Source organism: Mustela putorius, unplaced genomic scaffold (assembly GCF_011764305.1).
Source record: "Mustela putorius furo isolate JIRA1106 unplaced genomic scaffold, ASM1176430v1.1 tig00003869_pilon_pilon_pilon, whole genome shotgun sequence".
Lineage (NCBI taxonomy): Eukaryota > Metazoa > Chordata > Mammalia > Carnivora > Mustelidae > Mustela > Mustela putorius.
The window spans coordinates 4583732-4607000 of NW_025422021.1; the positions used below are offsets into that span (position 1 = coordinate 4583732).

The 23269-nt window shown below is 39.7% G+C and overlaps 1 protein-coding gene across 2 annotated transcripts in view; it reads left to right on the forward strand.

Moving 5' to 3' along the window:
• The window catches only part of PDE11A (phosphodiesterase 11A), a 427278-nt gene that overhangs the window by 220571 nt on the left and 183438 nt on the right, over nt 1–23269 (forward strand). For both annotated transcript variants that reach the window (XM_045066809.1, XM_004768993.3), the window contains exon 6: nt 21794–21926. In XM_045066809.1, coding sequence (XP_044922744.1) covers nt 21794–21926 — 133 coding nt within the window. The remainder of the gene's footprint in view (nt 1–21793; nt 21927–23269) is intronic.

Genomic DNA, 23269 nt, shown 5'->3' on the forward strand with positions numbered 1-23269 from the left:
GATAGGATGAGTAATGGATTTGTCAGAACTGTCTGCTGTGCTCAGTATTAAAATATTGCCCTCACTTTGTCTTTTGTTTGCTGTCTTCAGTGGCTACTGGAACTCTGGTGTTTCATCCAAAGGCTTTTCTGAGCAGTCATTCCTACCTTGCAAAACCTAGAAGTTATACTGTTACAGGCCACTTCTGAGAATATAAAGATTTAAAAAAACAAACAAACAAAAAAACAAAACCCAAGAGATCCTTGAGTACTCAGAGATATGTAAGGTTAAAAATTTGTTCTCTTTTCAATTATTTCAATAAAAACTGTTTCCTTGGTCCAGTGGGTTGAATACTGTCCCCTCAAAATTTGTGTCCATCTGGAACCTTAGAACGGGGCCTTATTTCAGGGCACCTGGATAGCTCAGTCGGTTGAGTGTCTGACTCTTGGTTTCAGCTCAGATCATGATTTCAGGGTTGTGAGATCTGGCCACTGAGTGCAGAGCCTGCTTGAGATGTTCTCCCCAACATCTTCCTCCCCCACCGCTCCTGCCCCTGCTCATTCTCTCTCTCTTTCTCATAAATAAATAAAATATTTTAAAAAATAGGACCTTATTTGGAAAGAGGGTCTTAGCAGATGCAATATTAGTTAAGGGTCTTGTAGTGGAATCATGCTGGATATAGGGTGGGCCATAAATCCAATGACTGGTGAGGACATATAGGGACATAGGGGAGAAACCATATGAAGACAGAAACTGAGATTGGAATGATACATACAAGTCCAGGAACAGTTAGAGCCATCAGAAGCTGGAAAAAGCAAGGAAAGAATCTCCCCTAGAGTCTTTAGAGGAAAGATGGCCCTGGCAATACCTTGATTTGGGTGTTCTGGCTTCCGGAATTGTGGGAGAATAAATTTCTGTTGAAAACCACCAAGTTTGTAGAAATCTATCATGGCAGCCCGGGGAGACTAATACACTCATTAAATGAGGAAGATGAAATAGATAATGTCTACTGAATGTCTCTTCCCAACAAAGTTCCAGGAAGCAATGGGTCTGGAAATCAACTATTGAGCATTATAGGGATTTTTAAAATCTAATTAGGAAAAGAGAATTAACTGTCATTGAAAGATTCATATGTCACATTTATGTTGTTTAAGTTAATTTCACAAATACCCAATGCATTAGACTTTATTGTCCTCATTTTACAAATGAGGAAACTAATACTCAGAGAGGTTAAGTAATTTGCATACATTTGCAGGTTACTAAGTGTTGAATTTTTGTTCTGAAAGAAGTGCTACCAGCAGCACTCCCAGTTTTCCTGCAGGCTTCTGCCTGGAAGAAATTCTCTTGGCCATTTAATGCTTTACTCTATTAAGGCTGAAGCTTTAATTGGGTTTAGATGCTGTTTAATATGTCTCTAATAAGATTATACTATGATCTGGCATTGAAATGAATAGTTATTGTTTCATAGAAAAACATGGAAACAAGAAATGTAGTGTAAATTTGTTATTAGTGATGAAAATGTCTATTGTTGGGAAACAATGGTCTAGATGTTCTTGCAAAGCAAAAATGGCCATCTAGATGAATGGCCATGGTCTAGATGTTCTTGCAAAGCAACAACCGAGGAAGAAACTCACAAGGAGATTAAGCTAGACTATGCTTTGTTACTGAAATACATAATAAAGGATCACTTACCAATGTCAAGTCATGCAACTGAAGACAAGAGAAATTGCCAAAGCACTCACAAGAAATGAAAGAAATTTCAAAACAGTAAGAGGCTAGTGTAACCATCTTCATGCATGATCGAGACTGCTATTAAAGTGTGGATTATCAATTTGTCAAAACCTTCCAATGTGTCGGAGGCTGTTGAATTTCTAGGACAAGTGATTAAAGAAATAAGGAAACTCTGAACTTAGTCATATAAGAAATGCTAAGAAAATCCCAGTATCCTTTGCCATGCTTGTCAGTGCCAAAGTTACTAAAATGACCACCTTCAGGAGCATAGATTACAAAATGTAGCATTTCAACATAACACCGTGTATAATGTCAAATGGTTAAAACTTGCCACCATATTTAATTTTAAACTAATCAAACTAAATGTGGGAAACAGAATTTTTGCTCCAGGGACCCTCACCTTCAGATGTCATATCCATGAATGTGTTACATTTCATGTCCAAAGACACTTGCACACGCAATTAGTCAATTGATGTTAAAATAGGGGAATTATTCTGTATTGTCCGGGTGGCCCAATCTAATCACAAGCCCTTAGAAACTTAAGAGCTTTCTTCCAGTTGAGGACAAGAAAAGAAGCCAGAGAGACGCAGCCAGTAAGGGAAGTCAGAGATTTAAAACACAAGCAGGGGGCTCCTGGGTGGCTCAGCGGGTTAAAGCCTCTGCCTTCAGCTCAGGTCATGATTTCAGGGTCCTGGGATTGAGTACCGCATCAGGCTCTCTGCTCAAGCAGGGAGCCTGCTTCCCCCTCTCTCTTTCTGCCTGCCTCTCTGCCTACTTGTGATCTCTGTCAAATAAATAAATAAAAATCTTTTAAAAACAAAACAAACAAAAAAACCACACAAGCAGGATTTGACACGTATTGCTGGCTTAAATATAGAGAGGGCCACATGTCAAGGAAACCATGACCTCAGCACTGCAATTACAAGGAGTTGAATTCTTCCAACAACAACAAGCTTTGATTCTTCCCCAGAACCCCCAGTGGAGTTGCAGTTTTCTCAACACCTTGATCTTGCTCTCGTGAGATCTTGAGCAACAAATTCAGCGAAGCCATGACAAACTTCTGATCTCCAGAATTGTGAGATAATAAAAGGGTATTGTGCCAAGCTGCTAATTTTGTAGTAGTGTGTTGTGCACAAATAGGAAACTTAAGGCACTCTTAGTGCATGAGTTTGAACCCAGTCTCGTATGAGAATGAATTTGAACTCAGTGATATGAACACAGAAGCACAGATAAATAAATGGCGGCTGAACTGGTGAATGAGTGGTGCGTAGCCAGCCATGTAGAACAGATGACCAGGAGCCCGGCCTACCTAACCTTGGAGCTTCCTTAGGTCTTGACTCAGTTTTAGACATGGGGCTGCACAGTTAAACATTCGCTGGTGGCATGACTGACAACAGGAACCCCTTAAAATTTCTGGCAACAAACCAACTAAAGATCCCTCGAGGGAAGAATATGAGACTGGTTTTGCCTAAAAACTTTCCAGTGATGCTTCCTACTAAGTTTAATAGAATGCCAGCATCAAAGCTTGCGGGAGGGGACTGGTTATCTGGAAGAGAGTCCTAGAGATGAAAGTGGAGCCCTCTTCTAAGAAATGGGGCATCCTCAATATCCTGACAGCTAAGAGGATGTTATCGGTAATCATCGATGACTGCATTTTGAAAAGTGATTTAGAAGAGTGACACTGAATTTGAGGAAATTTTAGAAATGTCTTAGTCAATTTATTTTACTTATAATTTTTCCTTTTATATATAGTCAACTTGTAGAGTTTAAAATTTCCATCAAGAATGGCATATCATAAAATTTATAGCAAATCTAAAAGATTTTTTAACATAAGATTAAAATAGTATAAGTGTTAACAAAATGCCTCATAGCATTTTTTGTCTTTTTTTACTGGTTCAAAAGTAATAATGCATCTTATAATTGATGGTATTGTAGATTCCATCAAATAATATGACACTTCCACACATTCTCTTTCCTGTGGCCTTTATACCCCTCAGCTCATTTACACCTACCCCTGAAGGTAAAAAGCACCTTACGGGACCGTTAGGGTTTCTTTCAGTTTTTAGGTTGGACAGTCCTGTGATTCTTCTCAACATTAGTTTTCTGCATTACATTTTTTAGGTCAGAATACTGAAACTTATGTTTCAATGCCTTATTGATTTTTTTTCCTTTCCTTACAATTCTATGTGGAATCTAGTTTTCCAAACAAGTTATTCCTTCCAGCTGTGGTTTGCTTACTTTCCTTACTTTTCTTTAACTCTTTCCTTTAGGCTTACAGGCCCCATGGCCCAAATCTGGCCAGTTAATAAAGGGGAACTGACTTTTATGAGACATGACTATAATGAGACAATACAGGAGGAGCTCCAAGATTGACTCATGAGTCTGTGAATAAGACTCCCAGAGAGGTTCTTTGTTCTTGTCCAGCAGCAGAGTTGTATTCAGGAATCAACTTGGAATAGACCATCATAGCCTGAAAAGACTAAATATGATGACTGAGGATTTTGTTTATTCACTTTATTGTGATTGTACCCTGCAATCATATTGTACATTTTATAACTCTGAGATGCACCTGGCCCAGGTGAGATGATCTCTAGCACCTTCCCAGATTATGAATATGATTCTGGGCTTACGCTTCCAGAAAGTGTGATGTAACCCACCTTCTCTTGCACATTGCTACCTAACCCTGATGAGGATCTTAGGAATCAGAAATTCTGCTCCTACTTTGAAGAAAGTTGCTAAGTGTCTTCACTGTGAGTCCTAACTGTGCCAATTTCTTTGGGTGTCCTTTAAATGGTGGCTTTCAACCTTTTTAAATTACAACCTATAACAAAAGATATGTTTTCTATCCAAATCTAGTTAATGTACATAAATATACACAAAAATGTACACATACTTTCAAAAACAAGTTTTATGAAACCATACTTACCTTTACACTATATATATATTTTGATGTATTCTATTTTTTAAAAACAAACAATCTTCTGTCCTAAGTCACAAAATTGATTTCATGATTCACTATTTTGCTATGATCCACTGTTGGAAAAACATGGCTTTAGACTCATAAGCCTTGTTTGATTTATACATGTAGTGTGTGTGGCCTCAGTCAATGCCCATACTCGTTATTTTTAAATATGGTGGTAATATGAAACATACAATCCAAGCTTTCAAGAAAGTTTTCACTCAAATATATGTTATGCTTCCAATTTGGCATCTTGGGCAGTGTTTTGTTTGTGTAAGTTTTGTACTAGTTAGCACAAGTGAATGAAATGTGTTATACAATCTGTTGATAAGGTTGATAGTCTTCTCTGAGCCCTTTGAATATGTCATTCAAGGGCCTTCTGGACTCCATGGTTTCTGATCATGGACCTCTTAAACTTACTGAGAATCACTTGCATGTGATGAATCATATCTCTTTTGCTGCTTTCAAAAGATTCTTTCTTTGTACTGGTTTTCAGCAGTTTAGTCAGGTTGTGTATGGGTGTGGGTCCCTTTGAGTTTATCCTCAAATGAGAATTTGTTGAGCTTTTTGAATGTATACATTAATATTTCTTTTAACCAAACATGGGAAGTATTTAGCCATTATTTTTTCAAATATTCTCTCTGCCCCTTTTCCTGTCTCCTGCTTTTCGGAGATTCCCATAATGTTCATATGCTTGACGGTGTCTCACATGTCTCTGAGATTCTACCCTGCTTCCCAAATCAGATATTCTTGATTAATCCATCTTCAGCTTTGGTGATACTTCCTTCTGGCTTCACAGTCCTTCGGTTGAACGCTCTTAGTGAAATTTTCATTTCAGTTACTGCATTTTTTCATTCTAGAACTTCTTTTGTTCTTTTTTATAATTTCCAACTCTTTGTTAATATTCTGTATTTGTTGAGACATTGTTGTCTTATTTTCCTTTAGTTCTTTAGATTTGGTTCCTTTCGGTATTTTGAATATATTTATAATAGCTCAATTAAAGTCTTTTTCTAGTAAGTCCAACATCTGGACTTACTCAGGAACAGTTTATGTTGATTGCTTTTTTGCTTTGTATATCTCAGTTATTTTTTGTTGTTGTTGACAACTGAAAATTTTAAATAAGGTAGTGTAGAAACTCTGGAGATCATATCCACTTCGCACTCACTCCATCTAGGGTTTGTTGTTGCTTCTATTTGTTGCTGTTATTGTTACTGCTGTCCTTGGTTGTTTAGTGACTTTCCTGAAGGATTCTTTGTTGTGTGTGGCTCCTGAATTCTCTGTTTGGTTAGCTTCTAATCAGCTAATGCCTGGACACAGGTTTTCTTAAAAGGCTTGAGCCAATAAACCTTCCAGCCTAGCTGAAGGGATCTGTTTGCATGTGGGTGATTCCTTCAGTTCTCTGAGGGGAAGTTTACATAGCTTTTGCTTTCTGTTTACACAGAGCTTCAAGGTCAGCCAGAGGTAAGGGATTAGGGCCTTCTTGGTCTTTCCTGGGCATACATGCAACTCTGCAAATGAATATGACCTTCTAGATTTCCAGGAATATGTCAGAGCTTTTCAAATCCCCCTAGGATTATCTCATTTCCATGCTGCTTCTTTCAAGTTTTCTAGTCTATGTCTTGTTAGCTGCAACTCTTATCTGTAGGTAACTACAGCAGATGCAGTGTTAAACAATTGCTGCTGTTTTTTTCCCCACAAATGCCCCTGAGGTGAAGGCTGTTCTCAGTAAGCAAGCCCCAAGTCAAGTAGAATAAAGTCAAACTCTGAGTGGAGGTTTCTGATGGAGCTGCCAAACACGTCAAATAATGACAGTTCTCTTGGGAAAGGAATTTTAGGGAGCTCCAAATCTGTCCTCCCTCTGCCAGTGGCTGCTAGGATGCTGGTTTTCACAGCTTGCATGATTATGTAGCTCTTGGTCTTCACAGCTACCCTAGAGTAGAGGAGGGGGATGGGAATAAAGTCCATTAAAACGCCCCCAAAACTTGCTGTCTTTACAGAGCTTCAACTGTTTTTCTATAATAAACACTCTTCAGATTTTTTTGCAAGCCTTTTCTTAATTTTCAGAGTTCTCAAAAAGTTGATTTTGACAATTATTGCTAGTGTTCTTACTACCTTTATGGAGGAACAAATTTTCAATTGCCCTTCTTCTGCCAATTTGGAATACTGTCCTCTTCTTTTCACCTTCCTTTTAATCTCTGTTACCTAGAGTGATAGGAAATGGTAGACAAACTCACACACTGGTGTAAGACAAAACATCTCCATAGTATATGATGAATATATTCTTTTTTCTACCTTCTTCTTTATGGATCTTCTTTCTTCTGTGCTAGAAAATGTGCTAGGAAGCCTGTGATAGGTATTTATATGAATAAAACGATGATACCTATTCTGAGTTCAAGAAAATGAGAAAACCTTTAAAATGTTAAAAATTAAAACAGCACCGTCACCACCACCCCCAATCATCTTGGACCAGAAGCAAGATTTGTGTTGCTATGTCACTTCCTTTAAAACAAGAGCTTTAGGACAGACATTCTTCTTGACTATTGTCTAGAAAGTTCAGGGCTGCTAAACCTCATGATGCCAATATTTAATGTTGCTAATTGAAGAAGAGAGATGCAGATGGCCCAGGAGGTTCATTTTTATCCCCTTTCTATTGTTTAGCAAGGAGGTTTTTCAGCAGATCTGAGTTAACTCAGTAGAAGACAAGACTGCTACCAGAAACTGAACTCTGAGGCTCCCTCTTGGTATAAAGCCTAGTTCTTAACCAGGAAACTCTATTGTGACGAGTCAACTATATAGTTCTGATTCCTTTCCCTAAAAATATACAGAGTGTTATGAGACTGGAGTGCTTCCACTGAAACATTTTATATCTAATCTAAACATACCTCTCAAGGAAACTTGTCACTTTGATACTTCTGGACTTGTATGCTTCCCCCCCCAAATAACTCTATTTTATAAATACCCTCCATGATACTAGTGATATATATGTTCATGTACCATTTGCATGATGCTAATCAGAAGAAATAAACATAAATGAAAGAGAAGAAACATTTTTAAGATGCAGTTGTATGTCTTCCAAAATCTTAAGAAAGTCAAGGACATGTATTTCTTGAATGACTAACCTTTACCTCTTAACCATATGTAATTCCTGTTTTTTCTTTTTCCTGCCTTTTAACATAAAGGCTGAAACGAAAGACAAACTCTCTCATTACCCTGGTTTATTTTGGACCAATGGGCTTGTCACTCTAGAAAAACTGTCACAGAGGAGAAGAAAGCTATAAAAATGTTCCATGAACAATAAGGCACATGAATAAGTACTGAGATCAAGCATAATAAAGTATCCCACATAGGTCAACTGTTTCTTAGATTGATGCTATGCAGTGAACAGAGTTATGGCAACTTGAAGACTTTAATGATTGGTTTTTACATTTGACTCTTACTTTTGTAGGTCTCTTATTTAACAGACTTGAGTTACTATTTTAACACATTGAGTCCACTTCTCCTTTCTTGCTCTGTTGTAGACATATGCCCAGAGCTTGTTAGGAAGGTATGCCCTCAAAGATAGAAGAACAGATGGATGCAGTTGGCCAGAGCACCCCCAAAGAGAGATGTGGTTGGGCTACTTGGAACATCTAGTAGGATAGGATTTTTAACCATGTGCTCTATTATCAACAATTTTGCCAGCTAGCACATTTTCTCTTCAGTAAGTCTCCAAACACGAAAATGATGCCACAGTCAAAAACAGTTAACATCTCTCCTGTCCCAGGAAAGAAGCTGTTGAACAGAGCATGTCTCACCTTAGTATTTTTAATAAAAGAAAAATCTTTGTGATATAAGGAATTGAAATTTATGAAAGCTTTTTATGTGCCATGCATTCATCAATATTATATTATTGTATCCTCAAATCATCCCTATAAAATGCATTTTATTCCCCCTATTTTTCATTATGGAAACTAAGAGTTATTAAAATTTTATCTGTAGTCTCACAACTAGGAAATGTTGGGCCAAGATATGAAAAACCCTTCCAGATTTGCTTGGCTGTGAAACCAAGCAGTTGTCTCTATATGATGCTAAATTGTAGACATCAACCACTCGCAGTGATGCCATCTGACACCCATCCGAGAGTCACAAGACTCTTCCCCAAAGTGATACCAACTCCTGTGAGTGATAAATCTCATCACTGTAATGGTACAGCTTGAGGAAATGAAGGACAGAAAATGTGTTCTTTGGCCACCATGTCTTAATTTCTAATAACACAGAATGCTTAAAACAGGAGAAATCAGAGTGTGATGAAGTATCCTCAGGCAAGACCTTAAAGATAAGTCCATCAGGTCATGGTAAGGTTTTGGAACAGCTGCAACTTAGAGCATCTTCCTCACTTACCACACTGCGACAATTGACAGGCTAGCTCTGCTTGCTAATTACACTCTCTTCCATTACTTTTTATGACTGAAAGATTTGTTTGGTAAACTTCAAAGATATACTGAAACCAGTAGGGAATTATTCATGTCTCAATTCTGGGTATTTAAGACTCTCTTGCTGGGGTGCTAGCTTTGAGTCCCACTGGTACTGACTTAGTTCCCTAATCTCCTAATTGAAAGACAACTTCAAATAATGTTGCACAGCATGAGGCTTCAGGAAGGACCCAGGGATAGAAAGGTTTACCCAAAGAGAAAAAATAAGGAATAGAGTATCTCTCTGTGAACCAAAGCTCGGAATGACCTCTAATCAATGAAACAAAATGGCAAATAGTATCAGGCACAACCTATAGATCAAAACCACATTGAGATATCACCTTACACCAGTTAGAATGGCCAAAATTAACAAGACAGGAAACAATATGTGTTGGAGGGGATGTGGAGAAAGGGGAACCCTCTTCCACTGTTGGTGGGAATGCAAGTTGGTGCAGCCTCTTTGGAGAACAGTGTGGAGATTCCTCAAGAAATTAAAATTAGAACTTCCCTATGACCCTGCAATTGCACTCCTGGGTATTTACCCCAAAGATACAGATGTCGTGAAAAGAAGGGCCATCTGTACCCCAATGTTTATAGCAGCAATGGCCACGGTCACCAAACTATGGAAAGAACCAAGATGCCTTTCAACGGACGAATGGATAAGGAAGATGTGGTCCATATACACTATGGAGTATTATGCCTCCATCAGAAAGGATGAATACCCAACTTTTGTAGCAACATGGACAAGACTGGAAGAGATTATGCTGAGTGAAATAAGTCAAGCAGAGAGAGTCAATTATCATATGGTTTCATTTATTTGTGGAGCATAACAAATAGCATGGAGGACATGGGGAGTTAGAGAGGAGAAGGGAGTGGGGGTAAATTGGAAGGGGAGGTGAATCATGAGAGACTATGGACTCTGAAAACAATCTGAGGGTTTTGAAGTGGTGGTGGGGTGGGAGGTTGGGGTACCAGGTGGTGGGTATTATAGAGGGCACGGATTGCATGGAGCACTGGGTGTGGTGAAAAAATAATGAATACTGTTATGCTGAAAATAAAAAAATTAATATAAAAAAACAAGTTTTTGTTTGCAAAACAGAAAAAAGAAATATCTGTCCTAAAGAGTTCTTGGAGTCCCTGTCCTGTTTCTTTGCCTTTCTGAATCCTGTGCCCACTGGATAATACTCAAGATAGCAAAGGGACTTGACAATCATTTCTTGACAATGAGAAAATAGATGTGTCTAAGTTGACACTTCTGCTCCTGACCTAATGATAAATTGTTAGTTAATGGTCATGGTTTTCATTAATAATTGTTATAGCACATCAAGGAGAATATATTAATGTAGTCTTAAAAACGTTAAATTTGAGGTGCCTGGAAATGACAAGGAAGAATTGTCCAGAAAGTGCTTGGATATAAATGTCAGGAACTCGGAAATCAATGGGCTGCTGCTGTAGATGTGGAAATCATCAGTATATATTTGGTTGTGGATACAAAGTATGTCCATGGGACCACATAATAGCCCTATTGATCACTTCCACCATGTATCCTAAGTTTTAGCTCTAATATTTATCATGTCAATACAGAAAACCTCACACTTCTAAAGCTTTACTCATGCTGTGTTTTTGTCTGGATTGTTTTTAGGAAATTTTACTTCTGTAAACACCAGCTTAGACCAACTTCCTTTTGGGAAGTAATTTTCCAAATACCATTCCCAGCCCAAACAAAACTGACCCTTCTTTTCTCTGTTCCTATAATGCCTGTACATTTTTCCATTAGGGTATTTACCATAAACCACTGTCACAGTTTGTGAGCTCCCCAAAGTTCTTGTGGCCCCTTTAGTTTCTTCCTACACCTCTTTCTATATATGTAGGGACCATGATAAGTGGGTTGTCCATCCATATACAGATGGGTTCCCATTGCCAACTTCTTTAAGCAAAAAAGAGAAAAGACCTTTATTGTCGTGTTTTTGCAAGATTTGCCCCATCACCATCCAGCACTTAGTAGGGAACATGATCATTCTTGAATGACCAACACATGGTCATTCTTGTTTCTTCTTCTTTTTTTAAAAGATTTTATTTACTTGACAGAGAAGGATACAGCAAGAGAGGGAACACAAGCAGGGGGAGTGGGAGAGGGAGAAGCAGACTTCCTGCCAATTGGGGGGCCCTTTGTGGGGCTTGATTTCAGGACCCTGGGATCATGACATGAGCCAAAGGCAGACACTTAACGACTGAGCCACCAGGCACCCAACATGGTCATTCTTGAAAGAGCAAATTCTTGGGAGTCTCTAGTGAAGACTAAACTCAAGGGTTGAGAACAAAAATGTCAATATAGACACAGTCTAATAATTAACATTATTTTTTTAATTTTTTCAATTTATTTATTTTCAGAAAAACAGTATTCATTATTTTTTCACCATACCCAGTGCTCCATGCACTCCTTGCCCTCTGTAATACCCACCACCTGGTACCCCAACCTCCCACCCCACCACCACTTCAAAACCCTCAGATTGTTTTCAGAGTCCATAGTCTCTCATGATTCACCTCCCCTTCCAATTTACCCCCACTCCCTTCTCCTCTCTAACTCCCCATGTCCTCCATGCTATTTGTTATGCTCCACAAATAAATGAAACCATATGATAATTGACTCTCTCTGCTTGACTTATTTCACTCAGCATAATCTCTTCCAGTCTTGTCCATGTTGCTACAAAAGTTGGGTATTCATCCTTTCTGATGGAGGCATAATACTCCATAGTGTATATGGACCACATCTTCCTTATCCATTCGTCCGTTGAAAGGCATCTTGGTTCTTTCCATAGTTTGGTGACCGTGGCCATTGCTGCTATAAACATTGGGGTACAGATGGCCCTTCTTTTCACGACATCTGTATCTTTGGGGTAAATACCCAGGAGTGCAATTGCAGGGTCATAGGGAAGTTCTAATTTTAATTTCTTGAGGAATCTCCACACTGTTCTCCAAAGAGGCTGCACCAACTTGCATTCCCACCAACAGTGGAAGAGGGTTCCCCTTTCTCCACATCCCCTCCAACACATATTGTTTCCTGTCTTGTTAATTTTGGCCATTCTAACTGGTGTAAGGTGATATCTCAATGTGTTTTTAATTTGAATCTCCCTGAGGGCTAATGATGATGAACATTTTTTCATGTGTCTGATAGCCATTTGTATGTCTTGATTAGAGAAGTGTCTGTTCATATCTTCTGCCCATTTTTTTTTTAAAGATTTTATTTATTCTTCAGGGAGAGAGGGGGAGAGAGTGAGCACAGGCAGACAGAATGGCAGGTAGAGGCAGAAGCAGGCTCCCTGCTGAGCAAGGAGCCCGATGTGGGACTCGATCCCAGGACGCTGGGATCATGACCTGAGCCAAAGGCAGCTGCTTAACCAACTGAGCCACCCAGGCGTCCCTTCTGCCCATTTTTTTTTTATATGTTTGCCTGTTTTGTGTGTGTTGTAACATTATTTTATTCCAGTAGTTTCCCTTCTAATTTAGAGACTCATTTTGAGAAGTAATCCTTTAAAAAGACTTTAGACTTTAGTGTATTTTCATATAGCTTTCTCTGTTTGAATCTTTAGCTAAGATATGTTTTTCAGACAATTGAAGATGGTGAAATTACTTGTCCCAGGGTGTTTTATTTTGTCTTCTTTTGTTTCACTTGTATTGATTTCCTTCCTCCACTACTTTGCAACTTGTTATCCTCAGGTTTATATCTTACCTCACTGGCCCTCACTTCAGGGGCAGCCGCATTTCAGGAACTATGTGTTATCTGTAATAGGGCAATTCTGTTTTACCTTCCACTGTCAATATATTTGAGTTCATGAAGCTCTCTTTGAAGTCAGTGTGGGTCTCGTATTTGGGACTCAAGATAGCACTGAGAAAGAAGACTAAACTGTAGCCCTTTGAGGGAAACTCACTTAAAAACCTGCATCTTCCTAGGTACCTGGTTCTAGTGAATACAAGTAAAAGATTTCTTTACAATTTTCATGTTATTTTACACAAATCTTGATTTTAGAGGAGTCTACTTTTTAGAGTTAAAATAAGCTAAGTGGTTAATTTTTACTTTTTAAGGAAGAGTCACTGAAGTGAAGGGACAACTGTATTTATTTTCCTTTTCTCAGACTCTTATTTCCTTTTTCCCCCTCTATTTCTTTTTTTTTTTTATTTCTTTTCAGTGTTCCAGAATTCATTGTTTATGCACCACACCCAGTGTCCATGCAATACATGCCCTCCATAATACCCACCACCAGGCTCACCCAACTTCCCACCTTCCTCCCCTCCAAAATCCTCAGTTTGTTTGTTTCTCTGTATCCATAGTCTCTCATGGTTCATCTCCTCCTTGAATTTCCCCCAGCTCCCTTCTCTCCATCTCTTCATGTCCTCCATGTTATTCTTATGCTCCACAAGTACGCGAAACCATATGATAATTGGCTTTCGCTGCTTGACTTATTTCACTTAGCATAATCTCTTCCAGTCCCATCCATGTTGATACAAATGTTGGGTATTCATCCTTTCTGATGGAGGCATAATACTCCATAGTATATATAGACCTTATCTTCTTTATCCATTCGTTTGTTGAAGGGCATCTTGGTTCTTTTCAGTTTGGCAACTGTAGCCATTACTGCTATGCACATTGGGGTACAGATGGCCCTTCTTCTTACTACATCTGTATCTTTGTGGTAAATACCCAATAGTGCAATTGCAGGGTCATAGGGAAGCTTTATTTTTAATTTCTTAAGGAATCTCCAAGTTACTACACCAACTTGCATTCCCACCAATAGTGTGGGAATGCAAAGGGTTCTCCTTTCTCCACATCCTCTCCAACACATGTTGTTTACTGTCTTGTTAATTTTGGCCATTCTAACTGGTATAAGGTGGTATCTCAGTATGGTTTTGATTTGAATCTCCCTGATAGCTAATGATGAACATTTTTTCATGTGTCTGATAGCCATTTGTATATCTTCATTGGAGAAGTGTCTGTTCATGCCTTCTGCCCATTTTTTTGATGTGATTATCTGTTTTGTGTGTGTTGAGTTTGAGGAGTTCTTTATAGATCTTGGATATCAGCCCTTTGTCTGTACCATCATTTGTGAATATCTTCTCCCATTCCGTGGGTTGCCTCTTTGTTTTGTTGACTGTTTCCTTTGCGTGCAGAAGCTTTTGATCTTGATGAGGTCCCAAAAGTTCATTTTCGCTTTTGTTTCCTCTGCCTTTGGAGACACATCTTAAAAGAAGTTGCTGTGGCTGATGTCGAAGAGGTTACTGCTTATATTCTCCTCTAGGATTCTGATGGATTCCTGCCTCCCATTGAGGTCTTTTATCCATTTTGATTTTATCTTTGTGTATGGTGTAAAAGAATGGTTGAGTTTCATTCTTCTACACATAGCTGTCTGATTTTCCCAGGACCATTTATTGAAGAGACTGTCTTTTTTCCAATGTATATTTTTTCCTGCTTTGTCAAAGATTATTTGACCATGTAGTTGCAGGTCCATATCTGGGGTCTCTAATCTGTTCCACTGGTCTATGTGTCTGTTTTTGTGCCAGTACCATGCTGTCTTGGTGATCAGAGCTTTGTAGTAAAGCTTAAAATCAGGCAATGTGATGACCCCAGTTTTGTTTTCCTTTTTCACCATTTCCTTAGCAATTTAGAGTCTCTTCTGGTTTCATGCAAATTTTAGGGTTGTTTGTTCTAACTCTTTGAAAAATGCCAGTGGAATTTTGATAGGAATGGCAGTGAAAGTATAGATTGCGCTAGGCAGTGTAGACATTTTAACAACATTTATTCTTCTGATCCCTGAGCATGGAATGGTCTCCTATCTTTTTGTCTTCTTCAATTTCTTTCAGGAGTCTTCTGTAGTTCCTCGAGTATAGATCTTTTACCTATTTGGTAAGGTTTATTCCCAGGTATCTTAGGGTTCTTGGTGATAGAGTAAATGGAATCAGTTCCATTTGCTATAACATCAGACTCTTATTTCAAGGATTTTTTTTTTTTTTTTTTTGGTCTGCTGATTTTTTTTTTCTTTAAGCCAGAATTTATTTTAACACCCCCCCCCTTAAAGGTCAAAATGGTTTTATGATTTGAATATAAGAGACTATTAAACATAGATATTAAAACATACAATCTTTAGATGTATTTTAATAGTATCTCAAAACTTTTGATTTTCAATAAATACTGGATGTTGTATAGAATTATAAGCCATTTTTCTCTCTGTGTGGTGCACTGGTGTACAGTAAGTGTCTTGGGAAAGTAAACACAAACCCAGAAACACTCACACCAGACATCCACTTGCATGAGATGATCAGTAAGTGTCTTTTTCTTTTTGCTGAAAGAAGGGCCAGCCCACCCTTATTCCCTGAGTATAACAGAGAAGGGTATGGGAGAAGCCAAAGGGGCTATTTAATGAGGAAACTTGTGACAGCATAGACATAAACAATATGACCTAGGGACCCCAACCTAGGGGTCAAAATACAATGCAGAGTGTGGGGGAGAGGATTCTTCCTTTGACCCATGTAACTTAAGCACCCTCAAGTGTCTGGTCTCCCATTGGTTTCCATGGCTTTGACAAGGGGCCTTGAGTGAAAGAACAAGTTTCCCTAGAAACTATGGGTGGGGAGAGGACTTGGAGGTGTCTGTGGTTTTGCAGTTACGCACATGGCAGCTAAGAGCCGCTGAACTGACATGATTTCATTTGCACCCACAAACTACAGAGTAATCAATATTGAAGTGTTTCCAAACAGCGGTAACTCTCCTTATCTTGGTTCTGGCCCAAACTGAAGATCTCAGTGCTGGATTTGATATCTCTGGTCAGATGTGGGGGGCTCTAGAAAGTTGATTTTTGAGTATTCAATTTTGGGTATTAGTTTAAACTTCCAACAACCTATTAAAAAAAACAAGACCTGTTAGAAACTATCAACCCTAACCCTTCTGGTAGGAACAAGATCTAGAGCAAAGGTGATGGTCATCCCACCTCCATCCTGCTCAGACCCCATGGAGAAGACTATTCTGGACTGCTTTCATGACCAAGAGGACTATTAATCAGTGAGACTACATGGAGGACTGGGATAGTGAGAATAAGGAAGGCATGCCAGAGGAGGAGTCGCTGGAGAAATTAGAGCTTGTTAGAAAAAAATGATCTTAGGTGGAAGACTATGGGGAACATGTTAATTATAGCCAACTATATCAAGTGCTGTCAGCTAATGAGATCCCATGGGATTGGGAGCAAAAGGTGATTATTAGGAAGTAAGCGGAGCGGCCACAAAATGGAATGGAATATTTTGACAGGTAATGAGTTCCCTGTCACTAAAGACATTCAATTTGATATTAGATGTCCATTTGTCAGAGAGATTGGAACAGGGCCATTGCCAGTGCATACAGTGTCTCTGTGAGAATAGAAAAAGTACTCCCTCTAGAAGGATGCAGCTCTAAGTCAACATGCACAACTAGACTAGATTTCAGCCCCTATTTGTTCCTTTTACAAGGCACCCCCATGCAGAGCAGGACCTGCATAACCCACATGGCTGTGTCTATGATCTTAATATGTTCTGCTCCAACAGCAATCAAAAAAGAGGAAGCCACACAGAATAAAAGAGCTCTCACCAATTAGAAGGAGTTGACTTATAGGAGCTTAAGGAAAGAACTGATTATGCTGAGTGAAATAAGTCAAGCAGAGAGAGTCCATTATCATATGGTTTCACTTATTTGTGGAGCATAACAAAAAGCATGGAGGACATGGGGAGTTAGAGAGAAGGGGGTTGGGGTAAATTGGAAGGGGAGTTGAATCATGAGAGACTATGGACTCTGAAAAACAATCTGAGGGGATTGAAGTGGTGGGCGGGTGGGAGGTCGGGGTACCAGGTGGTGGGTATTAGAGAGGGAGGGCACGGATTGCATGGAGCACTGGGTGTGGTGAAAATATAATGATACTGTTTTGCTGAAAATAAATAAATGAAAAAAAATTAAAAAAAGGAAAGAATTGATCCTTTAAGCCAGATGTGTCCCTCAAGAAACAGAAATAATTTGGGCCCTTTCCTTTGTGGTTGAATTCACAATACTTCACTGCGAAAATGTAAAAGGCTACTGTCACAAGTCAGAATTGACTTTAGAGTAGATGCTTTTTAAAACTGTTTACTGTAGGCTAGAAAATATGTTAAGCACTTGTATAAATTCTTAGCTTAATCTGCACAATAAGTACTAGTATTATACTTACTTTACAGATGAAGTATAACCAACTTGTCTGAGATCACGTTGTGAGGAAGTGGCAAAATAGGTATTTGAATCCGTTATATTTGACTATAAAATTCATGGTCTTTTTCAAAAGGCAAAATTATTCTTTAGAAAAAAAGCAAGGTTTTGGGGGGCACCTAGGTGTCTCAGTCTGTTAAGTCTTTAAGTGCAGGTCATGATCCCAGGATCAAGCCCAACATTGGGCTCCCTGCTCAGCAGGGAGCCTGCTTCTGCCTCTGACCCTTCTCCCTCTCATGCTCTCTCTTTCACTCATTCTCTCTATCTCCCCCGTGCCAAATAAATAAATAAATAAATGAAATGGGAAAACAGGGCACCTGTGTAGATCAGTCAGTTAAGCATCTATCTTCAGCTCATGTCATGATCCCAGGGTCCTACAATCAAACCTCATATCAGGCTTCCTGCTCAGTGGGGAGTCTGCTTCTCCCTCTCCCTCTCCCCCTGCTCGTGCTCCCTCTCTGTTTGTCAAATAAATAAAATCTTTTTTTTTTTTTTTAAAAAAGGTCTTAGAGAGCTCTAACTCAACATCATAATTCTGCATTACTGTAAAATTATAAGATTTGTAAGGTGAATTAGTGCAAAAGCCGGAATGTGATATGAATACTCATTCCTGACTGTCTCTCTGAATATTCTGTCATGCTGGGCCTTGGTTTATGTACCCTGCACCATGAAACTGAAGTAATGGAGAGGTAGTTTTCAGAACACCTGCTTGCACTGTTGCAGCTGCTCTTAGGGTCCCTAAAATCTCCCCTCCCTCTGCAGCTGTACCCCTATGAGAACGGCCACAGGTGGCTGCTTCCTCCCTGCACTTCTTTAGCATTCCTGATCTGGTAGAGTTGAACTTGGTAACTAGGCAACACAGCCACGTGACACATTTTTCACTTGAAATTTGAACTGGGCCCTTCAAGTGTTCATTGTGTAAGTGTCAGTATATGTATTTCTCACCTCCCCATCAAGGTGGCAACCACCGTGAGGGGAGAGAGCATAGTTTATACTTTCTAGAAACCACCTCAACTGTGCTTACGTGTAGTGCCTTGTATAGAGTTAACTGTCTTACTTTGTCCTACTATTTTAGACTGATTGCAATACATATGCAGCCCGAACTCAACCCATTCTAAGCATGATTATATTTAGAATGACTCTTCCAGGAGCCCCTGCTCCTTAAGTGTTTTTATCATCATCTTCTTGAGAATTTTGTAAGTAAGGACCTACGACTGGATGATCAAGATCAATGTCTTTTCCTCCCTCTTCCTTTGACTGTGAGCAGTCTTCGGCTGCAGTGTTTATGATCTGCGGTGTCTCCCTGAAACTCTCTGTGGTGAGGACTGTCACTCCCTTCTTTTCTTTAGGTGAGACTACTGTTCTTGCTCTGCTTCTACTCATTGGTTTCCTCCCCTGAGAGGCTACAGGATAAGCAGAATAATATGGGGCTCTGCAGTCACACTTAGCTGAAAGTTCTATCTCCACTTGGCAAAATTATTTAGCATCTCTGAGCCTCGGTTTTCTGATCTATAACATGTAGAAAATTGTACCCACATAAATCATAGGATTTACGTGAAAACGAAACAAGTTAGGTAAAGCATCAAGACAGACCCTTGGTCTGCCTTGGGTGAGGATAAATTTGCTTTCCCTTTTTTCTTTCTTCTCTATCTCCTCCCCCTTTATTACTGCTTTTCTTCATCTTTCTTCCCTCAGATATAGATTTCCCTATGTATTCGCTCCCTGGATGATCTCATCCATTGTATTCTCCCTGAAGATCATCCCAGCTCTACAGTATTTTCAGTCCTAAAGTCTTGATATGGGTTTTGTTCCTGGGTTTTCAACGATGAATAATGTGTTCCAGGTTTACAAAATGTCTGTTATCTTTCCTCATCTTCTGCTTCTCAAAACAACTCATTTCTAATAGTGCCATGGGCACGCAGGAACAAAACGGAAGCCACACCAGCTACCCACCCAGCCCCGCAGAGTCTAATGCAGGACCTCCTGAGGGACCGGCATCCTCACCTCCCACCTGCACGACTTGGCTAGTCTCCCCTTCATCTCTCTTAGCCAGTTTTTCTTGCTCCCTGTCCCTGGATTGAGCTTCCTGAAGTAACAGCTCCAATCATGTCATTTCCCTGCTCTGTACACTCCCAACAGCTCCCCATCCCCTGTGACTAACGTTTCAGCCAGCCCTTTGGTGAAAGTTGCCACCACTTGGACCCTGTGCTCCCACCAAAGAGGATTGCACAGTGTTCCAAGAACACTCCCTGTGCTCTTTTTTTTTTTTTTTTAAGATTTTATTTATTTATTTGACAGAGAGAGATCACAAGTAGGCAGAGAGAGAGGAGGAAGCAGGCTCCCTACTGAGCAGAGAGCCCGATGCGGGACTCGATCCCAGGACCCTAAGATCATGACCTGAGCTGAAGGCAGCGGCTTAACCCACTGAGCCACCCAGGTGCCCTCCCTGTGCTCTTTCCCCTTTGTGTGTCTATTCCTGCTATTTCCTCCTCCCCTGGCGCTCTCCTCCTCACCAGCCCCAGTCTCCCCTTGCTGAACACGTGCCCACTTGAAAGACCCAGCTCCTATGTTTTCAGGCTTTTTGATGAAACTGGTTTCTTTCCTTAGGGTGTTCACCCTTGGCCCTTCACCTCTCCCTGCCCCAACCGTTTCTTCTCTTGGATTCTTCCCTCTTCCCCACCCAGCACTCGCTAGTTCAGCATTTTCCACGCTGTTTTATCATGCAACACTTTCTAAGAATTGCAGAATAGAATAAAGTACACAGACGGCACAGAGCGAGTTGACAAACTGATTCATCACTGCAAGAAAGGAGCAGCGCTCAGTCATACTATTTATGAATTTAGAAATGGCTTCATCAAGCTGGATTCTCCTATCAGGTGCATTATCATGTTTCCTCCTCTATTTTGCTTCCATGGCAGCACACCACAAAATGTCCCTCCTCACAGATACAACGTAGCAGAGAAAATAAACCATGGACTTTGTTGATGTCCCTTTGTTTGTCGTAGAAAAGAAAGGTGCCATCTTATCTTTGAAGTCCTCTGTCTTCTTACTTCTTTGATTTAGGCACCATCTAAGAAATACGTGACTCCACTTTTTAGCAAAACTTCCGCTTCTGAGCCAGAGATCCAGAGCGAATAAGTAGATGTGTTAGTGGTGTTTATTAGGCAAGAAGGGATGAATAGCATCACAAGTAAATGTTACACTCACCAGACACAGACAAATCATTCCGGATGACGTCTATGGATGGCGCTAAAGAATGCCTCTGCTTCCCACCTCTTCGTGCATCCGGGGTCCTCTCTGTGCCCCCAGATCCTCCAGACGGCACAAATTCCACACCGCAGCACGTGGTTACAGGGTAACAATGACTAGTGACAGTGTTTAGTGTCTTCCTTATGTATACAGCAGTTTAGATTAAAAAGTCAATAGAGTTCTCACTCTTCTGGCTGTGGTACACTCACTCATGTGTCCTGGGGTTTGGAAAACATCGCCCAAGTAGACTTGTATTCATTTATGTAATTTCAGTTATCGCCTGCCACACCACAAACCTCACATCCTCCACAAGAACAGTACTCAGTTTTGCATTTCTGTAGCTCCTGGCAGTGCTCAGTTGTACTTGGGGTAGAATTGGTGGAAGGGAGGGAGGGAATAGGGAGTCTTAACTAATTCTCATGCCCTTTCTGTAAATTCGATGATTATAGCAAACGTGATACAAGGGAAAGCTCACAAAACCATTGTGCATAAAATTCCTGTTCAAATCAAATGTGAATATAATTTAAATGTTAAGGTTAGGGGTCAGTAAAATTAAAAAGGGTTTTTCAGTAAGATTTTGTAAGTAAGATATATGTTTTTGTTAAACTCTGAGACATACTACAAAACTAGTTACGTAATTACTAGATTGCACATGGTCAAGATCTGCTCTTTTGCTGCCTTTAAAATTTTGTAAACTTGTATGCTAATTAAAAAAAATTTGTAAACTCCTAATTTATTTCCTGATTTTTCCTCATTCTGGGGCTTAATATTTCCCTTTGTCAAACATCCAGTCTGCTCAGTTTAGGGGTGTGGGCTGGGGAGGTCCGTGGAATGTATTATCCCATGGCGTTAGCATCCTCTTGTCAATTTCGGTCATTACTTCATTACTTACTTTATGTCTGTTTGCTTTGGCCTAAATACAACCTAGAGTTGTTCTCTGGATCCTAGAGAATCTATCATTTCTTCCCATGGGTCTGATTATTTTACATTACATCGGGTAAGTCTTTTTGAAGGAGCTACAGATAATTACCTCACTTTTTTGTGACTCAAGTCACTTATCCCTTCTTAAAGGGGAGAAATGATCCCACTATGAGTGTAGTTTTATGAGATTTGCTTTCAAGCAAACTTAACCCTTCTTTATTTTCTGACTGCCTGCTTTGGTTTTGATAGTTTCAAAGAAAGCGTGGAGAAATCATCATATTCCGACTGGCTCGTAAATAACAGTGTTGCTGAGCTCGTAGCTTCCACAGGCCTTCCCGTGAACATCAGCGATGCCTACCAGGATCCTCGCTTTGATGCTGAGGTAAGAGGAATTCTGTGGGTGCGGTTTTAAGGTTCACTTGTCACCCTGGTAATGGTTTGGGGTTGAAGCAAAAGAGGGACATCATATAGAACCACAGCAAGTCCTGAGTTTACAGGCAATTTTTTTCTTCCTGCATCTTTCCCCTGTGATCAGATTTTTAGCATTGCCTACTGTAGAGTACCAGAAAAACTTCCTCTCTACTCTGATCCATGGCAAAATGGCTATCTGTTCTGTATTAGTTTGATGCTGTTTTATAATTGGGTACATTTTGTAGTAAATGTACCCATATACGAGTACCTATATCTTAACTCATGAACATTTTATATTAAGCGTAATTTATATTAAACTATGAAATAGTTATCAATAAAAATGTATATATAACATAGTTATTTCCCAATAGATGCTAGAACAACTACCATGTCTTTTAAAATTGCTCCTGAGAAATGGTAAATTGGTTTGTGTTATTGTTTAATGTTAATTTTGTAGGCACATTGTGCTATATGCAGAATATATTAAAGCAATATAGATTCTGACTTGCAGATGTTTAAATTCTAAATATCTACAATATCATAGAGATAAATTTACATGAATTTATAAAATACCTGTGTGTGTGTGTGTGTGTGTGTGTTTTCAATAAATTACATGTCTTCAATTCTAGATTGCCAAGCTAAGATTTAATGAGTAACAGGAGTTTTTTTGCAAGGAAGATGAGGAGATGTGTTCCAGGCAAGGCTGAGAGAGCATGGGGGCTGAGGGTCTGGAGAGCTAAGGTGAGTTAATGCTGTCAAAAGCACCAGGTAGATAAGGCTGTAAGTGGAAGCAGAAGCCAGATTGTTCCAGGACCTTGGAAGCCACGTTAAGAATGCCCTGTGCTATCCTATGTCTGGGTGGGCATGATGTGGTAGGAGGCTGCAGTCTAAACTTAACTTCAAACTTCAGCCATGTCATCTTTGCAGATCTCTGCTGGGAAATTTTTAAGTCCCCAAAACTCACCACCTCTCAGTAGCTGCCTGGAGCTTTCTTCCCTCAGGCTATGTCCCCTAGCAGTTTCTATTAATTCTTGAGCACGGAGCTCAGCTGCTCCTACCTTGCAAATCCTTCCACAAACTCTCAGTCTGGGTTGGGTGTCTCTGCAGCGTGCTCCCTTGGCTGTCCCAAACTTGACCACCCCTCTATCTCTCTTCAGTTCTGATGCATTATTTCTAAGTTTTAACTTACCTTCCTTGGGAAAGTACCCAGTTGAAAGCTTCTTTAGTTGTCCTCCTTTGTGGGAAAATACCAACACCTTTGTTCTGTGATTGGCAGAAATGCTTTATAGAGGTCAGTATTTGTTTACTTTACTA